Source organism: Asterias amurensis, chromosome 2 (assembly GCF_032118995.1).
Source record: "Asterias amurensis chromosome 2, ASM3211899v1".
Lineage (NCBI taxonomy): Eukaryota > Metazoa > Echinodermata > Asteroidea > Forcipulatida > Asteriidae > Asterias > Asterias amurensis.
In genome coordinates, this window is record NC_092649.1 from 18,314,329 (window position 1) to 18,326,887 (window position 12,559).

At 38.8% G+C, this 12,559-nt stretch overlaps 1 protein-coding gene across 1 annotated transcript; it reads right to left on the reverse strand.

Annotated features, from left to right (window-relative positions):
- Nucleotides 1–522: 522 nt before the first annotated feature.
- LOC139952828 (succinate--CoA ligase [GDP-forming] subunit beta, mitochondrial-like) lies at nucleotides 523–11,880 on the reverse strand. Its single transcript, XM_071952081.1, has 11 exons — nucleotides 11,796–11,880; nucleotides 9,680–9,827; nucleotides 8,403–8,502; nucleotides 7,672–7,762; nucleotides 7,104–7,256; nucleotides 5,968–6,057; nucleotides 5,119–5,215; nucleotides 4,283–4,444; nucleotides 3,608–3,750; nucleotides 2,347–2,467; nucleotides 523–1,669 (listed from the first exon to the last, which is right to left on the reverse strand). Exons 1-11 carry the CDS (start codon nucleotides 11,865–11,867, stop codon nucleotides 1,563–1,565), a joined length of 1,284 nt encoding a protein of 427 aa, XP_071808182.1. The 5' UTR covers nucleotides 11,868–11,880; the 3' UTR covers nucleotides 523–1,562.
- Nucleotides 11,881–12,559: the final 679 nt, after the last annotated feature.

Genomic DNA, 12,559 nt, shown 5'->3' on the forward strand with positions numbered 1-12,559 from the left:
GTCTACGACCGTCATTGACAGAGTTGCGGGTAGGGTGGGCGGGGTTGCTAGGGTGGGCGGGGCAGTTAGGTTAGGCGGGGCAGCTAGGGCGGGCTGGCCGGGGCAGGTAGGGTGGGAGGCACGTAAATCACCCTGGAGCTGGAATTTAATGTGTGGTTTTGTTATTGCGGTGGGCAGTTTTAGATTCAACTTTGACTTTTGTAAAACGGATAACTTTCCGTATGGCGCCACCACTTTTTCACTCATTTTTACAAAAAGGGATATATCAATCAGGTAAATTAGATACTATATTATTTTATTTCGAATGAAAAAGTGGTGGCGCCATACGGAAACTTTTCCTGTAAAACTGACTTTCCCGTGAGTTTTGAGAAATAGCTGTTTCACGCCCTGAACCCGAACAAAAAGTTTGCATATCACACAATACCAATGTTGAACTAAAAATGTAAAAATTAAAAGGCTAGTTTCGTCTCCAAGAAAACAAACACTGATAAGGAACCAAAACACGATTTTATTCTACACTTTGCTCTCTTCCTACGTGTTTATTTCAATCCAAATTTCTACCATGTTTAACCCATATACATAGGTTCTGCTCTTTTCAAAACGGGCCTTTATTATTAAGTAATATAATATATTATACCACACACTAATTACCAGGCATGATATTTGGTCCCTTTGGAAAGAAGTAGGACTTTTTTTAGTGCTAACTTACTTGTTTACATGGAGACGAGTTTAATAGAATTTTCAGGCAATTTAATCTCTATTTTTCTTTTGTTTTCCAAGGGCAAACAAAAATCTAAAAGGTCCGCCAGTAAATATATGTATGGAGTAAGATAATCTTGATTTATTTTCATAATTTTTATGATCAAAGTAAATGCAAATTTCATTAGCAGGTTATGTGTTTAGTCCTCTGGTTTAGTGAGCTGTGTGTTAACCTTGCTAGCTCCCCCAACTTTGATTGCCCCATTATTTCACAAAACCTTGAAAATCTTGAAAGAGTTCAAGCAATATTTGTTTTACCTTTTCAATTAATAAATAAAAATCTATAACTAATTTTTCGAGATGGTTTACGCCAAACATATATATTTTATTAATATGTCTAAACTTTCCACTCCTCCCTCAATGATTTTGTCAAAATTATAACATCGCTGTGTCAGGAAAAAACCTTGTACCTCATAAAATAGCACTAACGTTACCCGCAAGTTTGAAATCTTCAAATTGTTGTATCTCACTTCAAATAACCCACAAATGTACACTTACATTGTAATGTGCTACATAATTGGGTCTCAGAATCTATCACTGCAATAACCTACCCGTTTGGTAGATACAATCGCTATATAAGACTTTGATATTATTATTATTAATCATTGACAAATTTGCAGAGAGCATTTTCATGCAAGATACAAAACTCTTGCAAAAGGAAGATACGTTTTTGCACTGACACAACGATATGCATCTCAACAATCCAGATTCCTGCAATATGCTCCATGATTATAAAAGAATTTTTTTTTATTTATCTTTTGCATCAGCTGCAGACAAGAAGACACAATGAAGGCGGACATCTTTTAAACAGATCCCACAACCTTTACAGCAGCATCTTCAAAGTCAAGTGCTGTCTGGATTGGAAGACCACTGTCCTTCAAGATCTTCATGGCTGGTACAACATTGTAACCTTCAAGAAAAAAACAGTCGGGCGTTAGATGTTTGCGTTTAATTTTACAGTGCATGAGGTTTTGTTTTAAATATTGCATTGTTTAAATATCAATGGACAAAGGTTTTCAAACAACTTCCATTGGAGGAAGTAGAGTGGGGAAGGGAAAACATTTCTGAGGTGTTCGCAATGCTTTTTGGAATTGCTGGTTACTTTTCAATTGTTGACTTTTTTGACACTGCCGCAAAATGAAATAGAGTGTATGTGTTAGTGGTGGGTATTAATGCAGTACTCGGTAAGGTTACTTTACGATACAAAATGGTAAGTAGGAACTATGAAATAAGTGACTGTGGGCCATGAGTGTTTGCAAAAACCAGGGAGTTGGGAGGTGTACAGGCCACCTACATTAATAATCTCATTGGACTCTCATAATGGGAGTCATATAAAACCCCAAATCATTGTGCAAACAGCAAAGTAAACATACTTGTACGAATGTAGGTACATGATTGGGATTACATGATTATTGATAGCTAGCTAAAAGCTGCTAGTTTGCAGCCAGTGAGACTGCATGGAGGAGTCCATTTTATCTGAGGGGTGGTGATTTTTTTTTTTTTTTTTTTTTTTTTTCGGGGGGGGGGGGGGTGCTAACTTCTCAATAATTTCATAATTTAAGAGGTACATTGATTACAAAGGCTCACCTGCTAAGCGTACCACAACAGGAACCTTCAAATCCATGCCCCTGCAAGCAGATGTGATTCCCTTGGCAATAATGGAACAGTCCACAATACCACCAAATATATTGACTAGGATGGCTTTCACCTTGGATAGTAGACAATAACACAGGTAAAAAAAATCATCTAGTTGCAGTTATTTGTATTATAACAGACTGAAATTCTATCACAGCAAACAGAAACAAATCAAATCGATGTACAATTTGTTAATAGAACAGAAATAATCTTCCGTAGGACATTATAATTTGATAACACAGAACTTATTTATAGATATATTTTAAATCACATCGATCATTTAACGTTGTGGGCCAGATGGACATGCTTTGAATATAACATTACGTGACCTTGTGTCCTTAAAGGAACACGTTGCCTTGGATCGGACGAGTTGGTCAAAACAAAAGTGTTTTTAACCGTTTTTTATATAATGCATATGGTTGAAAAGATGTTTTAAAAGTAGCATACAATGATCCACACAAGTTTGCCTCGAAATTGCGTGGTTTTCCTTCTACTGTGCGAACTATCACCGTCGGCCATTTATGGGGGTCAAAATTTTGACCCCCATAAATGGCCGACGTGTTAGTCGACGAGGTAAAAGGAAAACCACGCAATTTCGAGGCATGTTTGTGTGGATCATTGTATTCTACTTTTACAACATCTTTCTACCCATATGCATTTTATAAAAAACGGTTACAAACGTTTTTCAAAGACCAACTCGGCCGATCCAAGGCAACGTGTTCCTTTAAGTCTTGTGTCCTTAAGCAAGACACTGCTTTCTCCTTGGAAAGTAAATCCAAAGGTCCATTGCGTTGTTTAACGCAAACAAAAAAGAACCCAGTACACGATCTATACAGAGCAGGGGCTTACCATGTTACTAGCATGGTTTGGTAGCAATTTGCACCACCTCATCTCATATTCCTATCAATTTGTTCCATTATGGTTGCTTGGTCTCTTAAAATCATTCTTTTAAACAATCTCCACCTGGTTTGATAATTTGGCACCAGGGTCATCATTCATGACAGACATACCACATTATAAAAAACAATAAGGTACTAGGAGTATTTAAGTTGGCGACCAGGCCTGAAATTTCATCTTTGAAAGGACAAGGCCATTTTCATTTTGCAAAGGGCACTTCCATTGGAAAATCATTTGAAGCCTTTGAATGGGCTCCATCATAACTTCAATATCAACAAAATGTCTAAAGCAAATTTAAAACAAGAGTCCCACTTACACTTTCTTCAGAGTTAAGAAGTTTGAATGCCTGGAACACCTGGTGTTCCTGAACACCTCCTCCGAGATCAAGGAAGTTTGCCGGCTCCCCTCCATGGTATTTGATAATATCCATTGTTGCCATTGCTAGACCTGCACCGTTTACTGATGAGAGAAGAAAAAATGACAGGGTTAATTTAGATTTTGGGTGGGCAAAGACAATTTGATAGAGCAGGGTTAAATCTACTACCTTATAAATTGCTCTATGGTGCTCTTTGGCTGGCCAATGTTTCCATCCATGTCAATGTAAATGAGGTACCTCAATAAATGTAGCATCAACACTGCATCCTCGGAGGATCAGGCAGGAGATCAGGCCTCATGGAGGCAACTGATGCACAGAGGCACTGCTAGCTTTGAAATAAATCCTCTAGCTCAGGCAACCGCTAAGCGTCAGCAGCGAAAGGAGAGGGAACGTGAGAGACATCTCCATGGTCCAACCATCCCTATGACTACAAACTGTGACATATGCCTGAGAGTATGTGGCTCACAGATCCGACGGAGTCACCTTAGGCACCAGCTACCTCAACCCTAATAACTTTGCTTATCTTTGGAGAACACCTTCCTCGACATCAAGGGATTGCCTATTGTTACCTACCTCAACAAGTACTATAGATGCCAATGTAATTGAGGTACCTACCTAAACAGCCAATGTTGCCATCCATGCCAATATAGTTGAGGTTATGTTTTGATGCCTCAACTTCCCGAGGGTCACTCTCATTCTTGTCATCAAGAGCGAAAATGTCTTTCTGTCGGAACTCAGCATTGTCATCAAAGTTAACCTTGGCATCGAAGCAGACCACTAGAAGAATAAAAGATTAAAATAAGTTGTAACAATTTACCAGGACACAGGACAAACACAGGACATGGAGAGAAACAAGGGAATGCCGCCCAATAGTTACTGTAGTTGAGAGTCAAACTTTGCTGTACACAATTACAGCGTTGGTTTTATTGAGGGATCAATTTGATCAACTTCAATCTGAAGAAGCTCACAGATTACAGACCTCATACCTCATAGACAATCTCCGGAAAAGTTCCCATATCCTGCTACCACTTCTTCATTCGTTATGAAATAAAATAGTACAAAATTTACTCAAATGAGACATTCCTCTTTGTAAAACACAGTGAAAAAGTGGTGAAAGGATACAAAACGTTTTCCAAATCTCCAGTAAAAAAATTCTTTCTGAGTCAGAAAGAAAATAGCATTCGAGGAGCACTGCAATCACTGCAATTATTTTTATTATAAAAAAAGCCCAACATCAACGTTCAAACAAGTATTGTCAAAACATATACCCTGTTTTTCAATGTTTTCACTAAAAACCAACCATCAAATCATATGATGTTTTTAAACAGGATTGTTGGCAGTAATTTTGAAAAACTTGGGTATCGGAATATCTGATGTATATAAGAAGATCATCGGTGTTGGTTTTCAAACTTAAATTAGTTTAAGTCTTGGGCTTGGTTCTTGAGCTTTACCTTTGCCATCAGGTGTTTCTCCGAATGGATTAATCTCAACCTGTGTAGCGTCCACTCCAAGGAATAGTTGGTATAGATTCTGCAGTTGACCTGCAGCCTGTAGGAGAGACAACACAATCCTCTCCAAATTAGAATCAACTTATAAAAAAAGCTGACATGATTAGACAGATACAAAAGCAGAATTGAAGAAGGTGACAGACCAACTATTTAATTTGGATTTTAAAGGATTTGGGTACTTTTTCAAAATGTCCATAGATTTACATTAAACTTACAGGGGTTGAAGATAATGATAGTGGAAAGCTTCCCTTCAAATATTACTTACTGAGGTGCTGTAGTTTTTGAGAAAGGAGTAAAACAATGTCATGGAAATACAGTTGTAAATGCTTAAAATAATTTTGGTCTCATGAGACCAAAACTATTTTCATGACATTGTTTTACTCATTTCCCAAAAACTACAGCACCTCAGCAAGTAATATTTTCAGGGAAGCTTTCTACTATCATAATCTTCAAACTGTGTAAGTTTGTGTAAATCTGTGGACATTGTGTTTTTTGTCCTACAAAAAGTACATAGACCCTTTAATTTACATTTATTTCCATACTTCTATGAAAAATAACAACTAGTACATAAATTATGGAATAAAGCAAAAATAACATCAAGTAGCACTTTGCAGGACAAACGATAGGGCTGTTTGATAAGCAGAAGTTTGTACAAAGAAGCCTGACATACAAACAAAGAAACAAAATAAACAGACAAACATGCAAACAAAATGCCTCGTTGCCCTTTTTGTCCTTTCACAAATGAAACATACAGTCCTGCGAACACAGATATGGGTTTCAAAGTCAAAATACCTCTTTTTGAAGGTCTCCCTTAAACTTGAGATTGTCTGCCATCCTCATTGCCTGCTCATCTGTAAGTCCAGCAAATATATCTATTGGTTCCTGCCAACAAATCAATAAATCAAACTTAAGAAACTGCAATCTGAATTGTTGCTTGTGCACTGATAGGAATGCAAACATATTGGGCACTGATTGGAATGCAAACATTTAGGGCACTCCCCAGAAAAAAATTAAAAATTAAACAGCATTTCAAAGAAAATAATTTGTGACATAGTCTTACTTGTTGTAGCATGACATACACCATGGTTTTAGATTGTGAATTGTGTTGGTCAAAAATCAATCAAGTGATGTGCTACACAAATGGCATAGCTATGGGGAACTTGAGTAAGGTACCACACGGGGTACACTACCCTGATCTTGCCTACTGTTAGTAAATTCCATCACAACAAAAGCTAAGCACACCAAATGTATGCTTAACATATTACGGTTGCAAGCCAAAACACCATTCTCATTGACCTTCTGTGACTGGGGCCAATTTCATAGAGCTGCTTAAGCAAATAATTTGCTTAAGCACGAAAATAGCTCGCTTATTTTACACATGTTACTGGCCAAAATGTCATTCCATATACATTGCTTATGACTAGTATATAGCTGTTGTTTACTTAGCATAACAATTGAGTGGAGTCTTGGCCGGTAATCTGATTTTACTAAGCAATGAATTTTTTGCTTAAGCAGGATTTTGTGCTTAAGCAGCTCTATGAAATTGGGCCCTGGTATCCTGCTCAAATCTGCTTACAGCAGAAAATTTTTCAGCAATATTTTCTGCTTTGGAGCTCTATGAATGTTGGCCCTGTTCAACGAATTTCACATAGTATGTCTATAACAATAATAATAATAGTGGTAACTTATAATGCGCCATGTCTGTCTAAAAGACACTCCTGGCGCAGGAGAGATGCCAAATCCAGATTACAAAGAGTAAAAGCACAAAAATAAGTTTTCAAATGGGTTTTGAAGCTGGAATAGGAAGTGATTTGTCAGAGTTTAGGGGGGAGTTCATTCCATAGTGATGGGCCAGAGTGTGAAATAGATCGAGCTCCCCATGAAGGGCGTGAACTGATGGAAACGTCACACCTTGAGACTTTACAAACCTTAAATATAAGCTCTGGTGTTTTCTCTGCCACTTCTTCTATGTCCATCCCTCCCTCTGGACTACCAACCAAGACCGGGCCGTTCATTTCCCGATCCATCAAGATGGCCACGTACGTCTCCCGGGAAATATCCAAGGCCTCGGCAACCATTACCTACACACAAACATAGAACAAGTAAACATCAAAAGGAGAGTTTGTCAGGTCAGCGCAAAAACTTTGTATCGCGATTTTGCAAAAAACCTTGTTTCTAGCTAGAAAATGCTCCATACTTAAACACATTTTCTTAACGCAAGCTTTGTGTGTACATCCAGGCTACTACAGTGAGATGCGGCATTTAGACAGATTTAAACTTGCGCGAAATGTGAGGGAAAATGTTAGGAGATACAACATAAACAGATTCAAACAAGTTGAGTGTTGAGTTATGGTGTTAGATCGTGGTACTGTAAGGAAGGATCCTAGTAAATCACTCACGGGTACTTGAATAACGGACAGAGAGTGGTTGGAAAAAAAAAAAAACACTGGAAACTGATGAAAGAGAACAGTCTATTTAAGGACTACAAACACTGACCTTTTTAACTTTGACCCCATCCTTTGGAGTCTGTTTAGTGACTAGATTATACCCAATCATCTGAGACACCATTGGTAGAAGCTCATCAGGGCTGTTAATAGGTTGGGTAAAAAAAAGTGTTTTTTATCAATGTAATTCAATACAAAAAAAAACAGTATTCATCCTCAATAGGCAATAGACCAATCCATTAGGCTCCGCCCTCAACGCATGTGTGAGCAAGAACACGGGAGCCTCTCCGATGCCTTTCGCACAACTTTGAGGTGCGTGCCAAGCATACACGCATGCATGTAGGAACTTAATTTGTCGGACCTTCATTGCGTTGTGATTGGTCAATACGCAATGGGGAGGAGCTTAACGGATCGGTCTATTACATCAGTTGGCCAACTCCATGTAATGCTGATTTATGGCAACATTTTCATGAAAGATACAGTAAAAGTCACCTCTGACAGTTACAGATAAATAAAATATAGTATAAACTTGTTGACAAAACAGCTTTAAAAAAAATGTGACAGTATTTTCATCAAGAACGCCAAATCCATCCAAACTTAGCGAGGTGACGGCGGGTACTGGCCAACCGCATCTTTTGCCCCAGCATTCACAAACGAATACCACAGAAATGTTTATCTCTCAACTCGCTGTAGTGGATATTGTTTAGTAGTCAATAAGGTTTACTGTGTAGACACACTCACCACATGTACATTAAGATTGAGAATTTAAATCTATTTACTTACTTTTTCGTCAAGTGTACCCCTCCCTTGAATCCACTGGAGAATGTACCCTTCCCCCTTCCACCGGCTAGGATCTGAGCCTTTAAAACAATCTTGTTGACATCTGTGAGGAACAGAGAGGAGCGTAAGACTACATGAAACAGAAAATGTCCTTGTTGACCAGGGGTCACATAATTGTGACCCGAATAAATATTGTAAAACGAACCCAGAATGTACAAAGAATAAGAACAGTGTAAAAGATGAGGGTTTGATATGGGTTCAGCAATAAAGGTAGACTTGTGGATAAGTCGTTAAATGCCTGTCGCGGTGAGAGCGTGTCTGGCGTGTCATGGCCGAGCGGTTAAGAGCACCGGATTCAAGCTCTGCTGTTTGATCAGCAGAGTGTGGGTTCGAATCCCGGTCGTGACACTTGCTACATAAAATTGGGGAGGTAGTGCTTTCTGCTCTACCTACCAGGCTTCGGACTGATGATATCCAAGCCTACATCCGTTTGGACTGTAAAAGGGGTAACCCTGTTTCAGCCCTAAGAGAAGGTGGCAACGGCCTCTGGACAAAAATAATTGTAGCCAATACCTTGAAGTGGCCTTCAGGCCGTTGTGTGTCTGGCGACTTGCATAAAAACATAAAAAAATAATTTAAAAAAGCGTTCCAACTCCGATCTCCGATCTCCGATCTCTATTCCGATCTCCCCGTGATTCCTGCGGTACTCTCGAGAGACTGCTGGCCTCCACAAGACTACTGCTCTCACGACGGTCCCATTTAATGGGGAAAGAAGTCGGCAACCAGCAGTTCCCGCAAGAGCAGTGATCTCGCAAGAGCACCGCCACAACTCGACTATCTCACCGCTCACCGCGGCAGACCATTTACGACAATAAAGGTTATTATAACAACCCCTTAAAAAGATTCTGGCTTTTGATTGATATGTCTTACTTTTACTAGAAACCACAGCAAATTGAATGCGTTATACGCACAACAAACAATGTATCTAAAACCACAATTTATTTGGGTCTGACCTAGAGTTTTTCCTAATCTTTTGGTTCTGCGCGAGTCTACAGCGCCCGTCTGAAACAAGTGTAAGTGTATTGTGTCATTCCAGATTTAATACACCTAGAGTGCGCTTTGGTGACCCCAACCAGAAACGTTGGTCATCGGTTGAGCATTTTTGCATGTTCGGTCTTGTCGGTTGAGCGCGGTGACGATGCTGTCCAGACCAACCGGTAACAGACTTGTTGACTCGGTTGGGCTTTGGTTGGGGTCGCCAAAACGCACTCCTAACTTACCCAGAGCTTTTGCTTCTCTCACTGCATCTGGTGGATTATCGGCAACACGAAACCTCTGAACCGTGACATCATAATCTGACATCAACTTCTTGCTCTGGTATTCCTGAAGATTCAGACATCGTACTGGAACCACTGAGGCTGCTAATGACTGTTAGGAAACAAACAAAATTGTTTCTTCAAATAAAAATCCTTGAATTGATTGTCCATGGGGAAAAGTTTCCGTATGGCGCCACCACTTTTTCACTCGTTATGAAATAATATAGTATCTAATTTACCTCAATGATCTCGTTTCGTAAAATTGAAAAATTGGTTTCGTAAAAATTGAGTGAAAAAGTGGTGGCGCCATACGGAAAGTTATCCGTCCATGGATTCATTGTGTTTATTACAATTTATAAATGTCATTCTCAGCTTTGCTGATCTAGGCTTACAAGGGAACACAGCCAGGCCTGATTATTGATACCTTTAAAAAGCTGTTACCCAAAAAGCAGCATTCGCCGCAGAGCAGAGTACTTGCCACAAAAAAAAAATTACTGATTGTGCCAACTTGGTGGCCATGGTGGGCGGGGCACTACTCTAGCCCTGTGCACACCTGGCCCATCATAAGGTTTATCGTGATTCAGAACTGCAATGCGTTGTGGGAAGGAATATGGGGCGGTTTATACGCAGTTTCTAGGTCTCGCACACGCAACACCTATATCCTCTGCTTACCAGTTATCACGCTATTATGCCTTTTTCTTTGAATTGGGAAAAAAATAATGATGCCATATATCAACCGATGCCCTAATTATCTTCATTTGTTAATACGAAGTATGCAAACATGTATTAAAACTTGATGGACATTGAAATGTTCACACCACACACCGATCTTGGATGACTTCAACTGGCCCCATTTGTTTTGAGTTTTTCCTGTTTTCACGGCAAACGAGAAAGTATGGTTTCCCGGTGAAGCCATACATGGAAGAAACATCTGCAGTGACTACAAGTGTTCTTTGAGACTCTGTGTATGACTGTATAGCCAGCAGTTGCCTTCATTTTATTCAAAATATTTTTTATTAAATTTTTAAAATTACCATGGTAACTTGCACAAAATAAAAAAAAATAAAAAAAATATAAAAAGTGTGAATAATTACTGGCTTCAAAATTTGATTTCTATTTATTTTTGTTCTATTTTTTTTCTTAATATTTATAATAAAGTATATACATAAACAGTGATAATTGAATCAACAAGCTGATGTTTAAATTTTGATATAAATAATAGTATTGATACGAGGGTTACAAAATAAAAATCTCCAAAAATATTAGAAAATGATATAAGGCACATGGGTTCTTTAAGCCTCGGTATTTTTTTTCAAGAATGCTCAGCAAAACATTCTGTCACATGATTTTGATCATCATGAATTGTGAATTGAAATAGCGTTTGATGAAACTTTTTCGGTGGGCAAATATTTTTATATGGCCTCAACATTATGACATATTTTTGTACCTTGTAGAAATGCCTAAAATACCAAACTTTTTGCATTTACAAGTGCAAATGACCAGTGGAGCCTTACATGTTTCTAAGTTTTTGTCAAAGAAGAGGAGACTCTTTGCTTGGCATATAAAACCACACAATTTTTATCTTGGGACTGTTTACATCGCGCACAGAGAGGTAAAAGATTTGCAACGATAATAGGGACACCGCGAAAACAGGACCTCCTACGATACCTTTGTGTGGGTTCAACAGTGCCCTCTCTTGATATTTTGCTATTCGCGTTCATTAAACCTTATCATTTTATTTATGTCACTCAAAGATTCAGTTCAAATCAATCATTCAATTCAATATTCACGTAGCGTAGACCCCCATTAATTAGCATGTTTAGCATTAAACAAATAGGCCTAGCCTAGGCTCCCTAGGCCTATGGGAGTATGGCTACGTTTATTGTGTTAAAATAAAACTGTAAAAATAATTAGCACTAAGTCTAAATAAAAATAAAATAATAAAATTAGTTTTCGGTCATTTGTGAAGCTGAACTGAAGTCTTGCCGTTAGTGAAGTACTTTTTATCACACAAAATGGGGATGCTGTTTTGCAGTAATAATACTACAGTTTTTGTCTTCATATTGCAAACCTACTGTACCTGGTTTTTTAGAAGTGGAACAGCTGTTTTTTGCTGCAATCTCTGAAGAACACGCGTAATGGAGGCCGCCATGTTTGATTTTGACTTCAGCGCATTCAATATTCGTGCCAGCACCGAATTGGTGCTAGCACCAACTTTCAAAAACCTTTGTCAACGACCGTCAATGACCAAAGTGTCTTCCTTGTATGCCAAGTTCCCGCCCCCCACCCCCCCCCCCCCCCCCGGCCATTTTTAAATAGATTTGGAAGATAACAAAAACAAATTTCCCCAGAAATAATTATTTTAACAACAAAAATTTCATCATTTGGCCATCCCCCAGACTTATAATCTGAAACAAAAAGTCGCATCCCCTTAAGGTGATCCCCTGGCTGCTGCTTCCCAGGTTGTATCCTAATTTGGGTGTGATCCCTGGCAACATTGTATGGCTTCTGACCAGCACCCCCAAACAAAGATAGTTGACAAAAAAGGGACACCGCCAACATAAGGCTAGATAGCTCAGTTTATTGGTAGAGCGCCGGCATGTTAATCCAGAGGTCGTTCGTTCGAGTCCTACTCTAGTCAATTCTTTGTTCAACCCCCAAAATCACAACTACGTACCTATAGAGGACACCTAAACTGTGAAATGTTGTGCCTAATTGTAAAACACTTCAAAGTATTTTTTTTGGGGGGGGGGTGTACTTTTGTACAAGTATGTAGATTGGGGGATACCCTAACCCATATCCCGCATTGGTATTCAGTAAATAAAGGATTCTCATGACCAAATG

Bases quoted from the DNA above. Each gene is read 5' to 3' on its own strand.
- LOC139952828 (XM_071952081.1), bottom strand. From the start codon at position 11,867: ATGGCGGCCTCCATTACGCGTGTTCTTCAGAGATTGCAGCAAAAAACA. The intron at 4,445-5,118 runs GTAAAGCTCAAG...TTATTCTTCTAG, and splicing joins AGAAACACCTGATGGCAAAG to TGGTCTGCTTCGATGCCAAG. The intron at 1,670-2,346 runs GTGAGCCTTTGT...TTTTTCTTGAAG, and splicing joins TGTTGTGGTACGCTTAGCAG to GTTACAATGTTGTACCAGCC.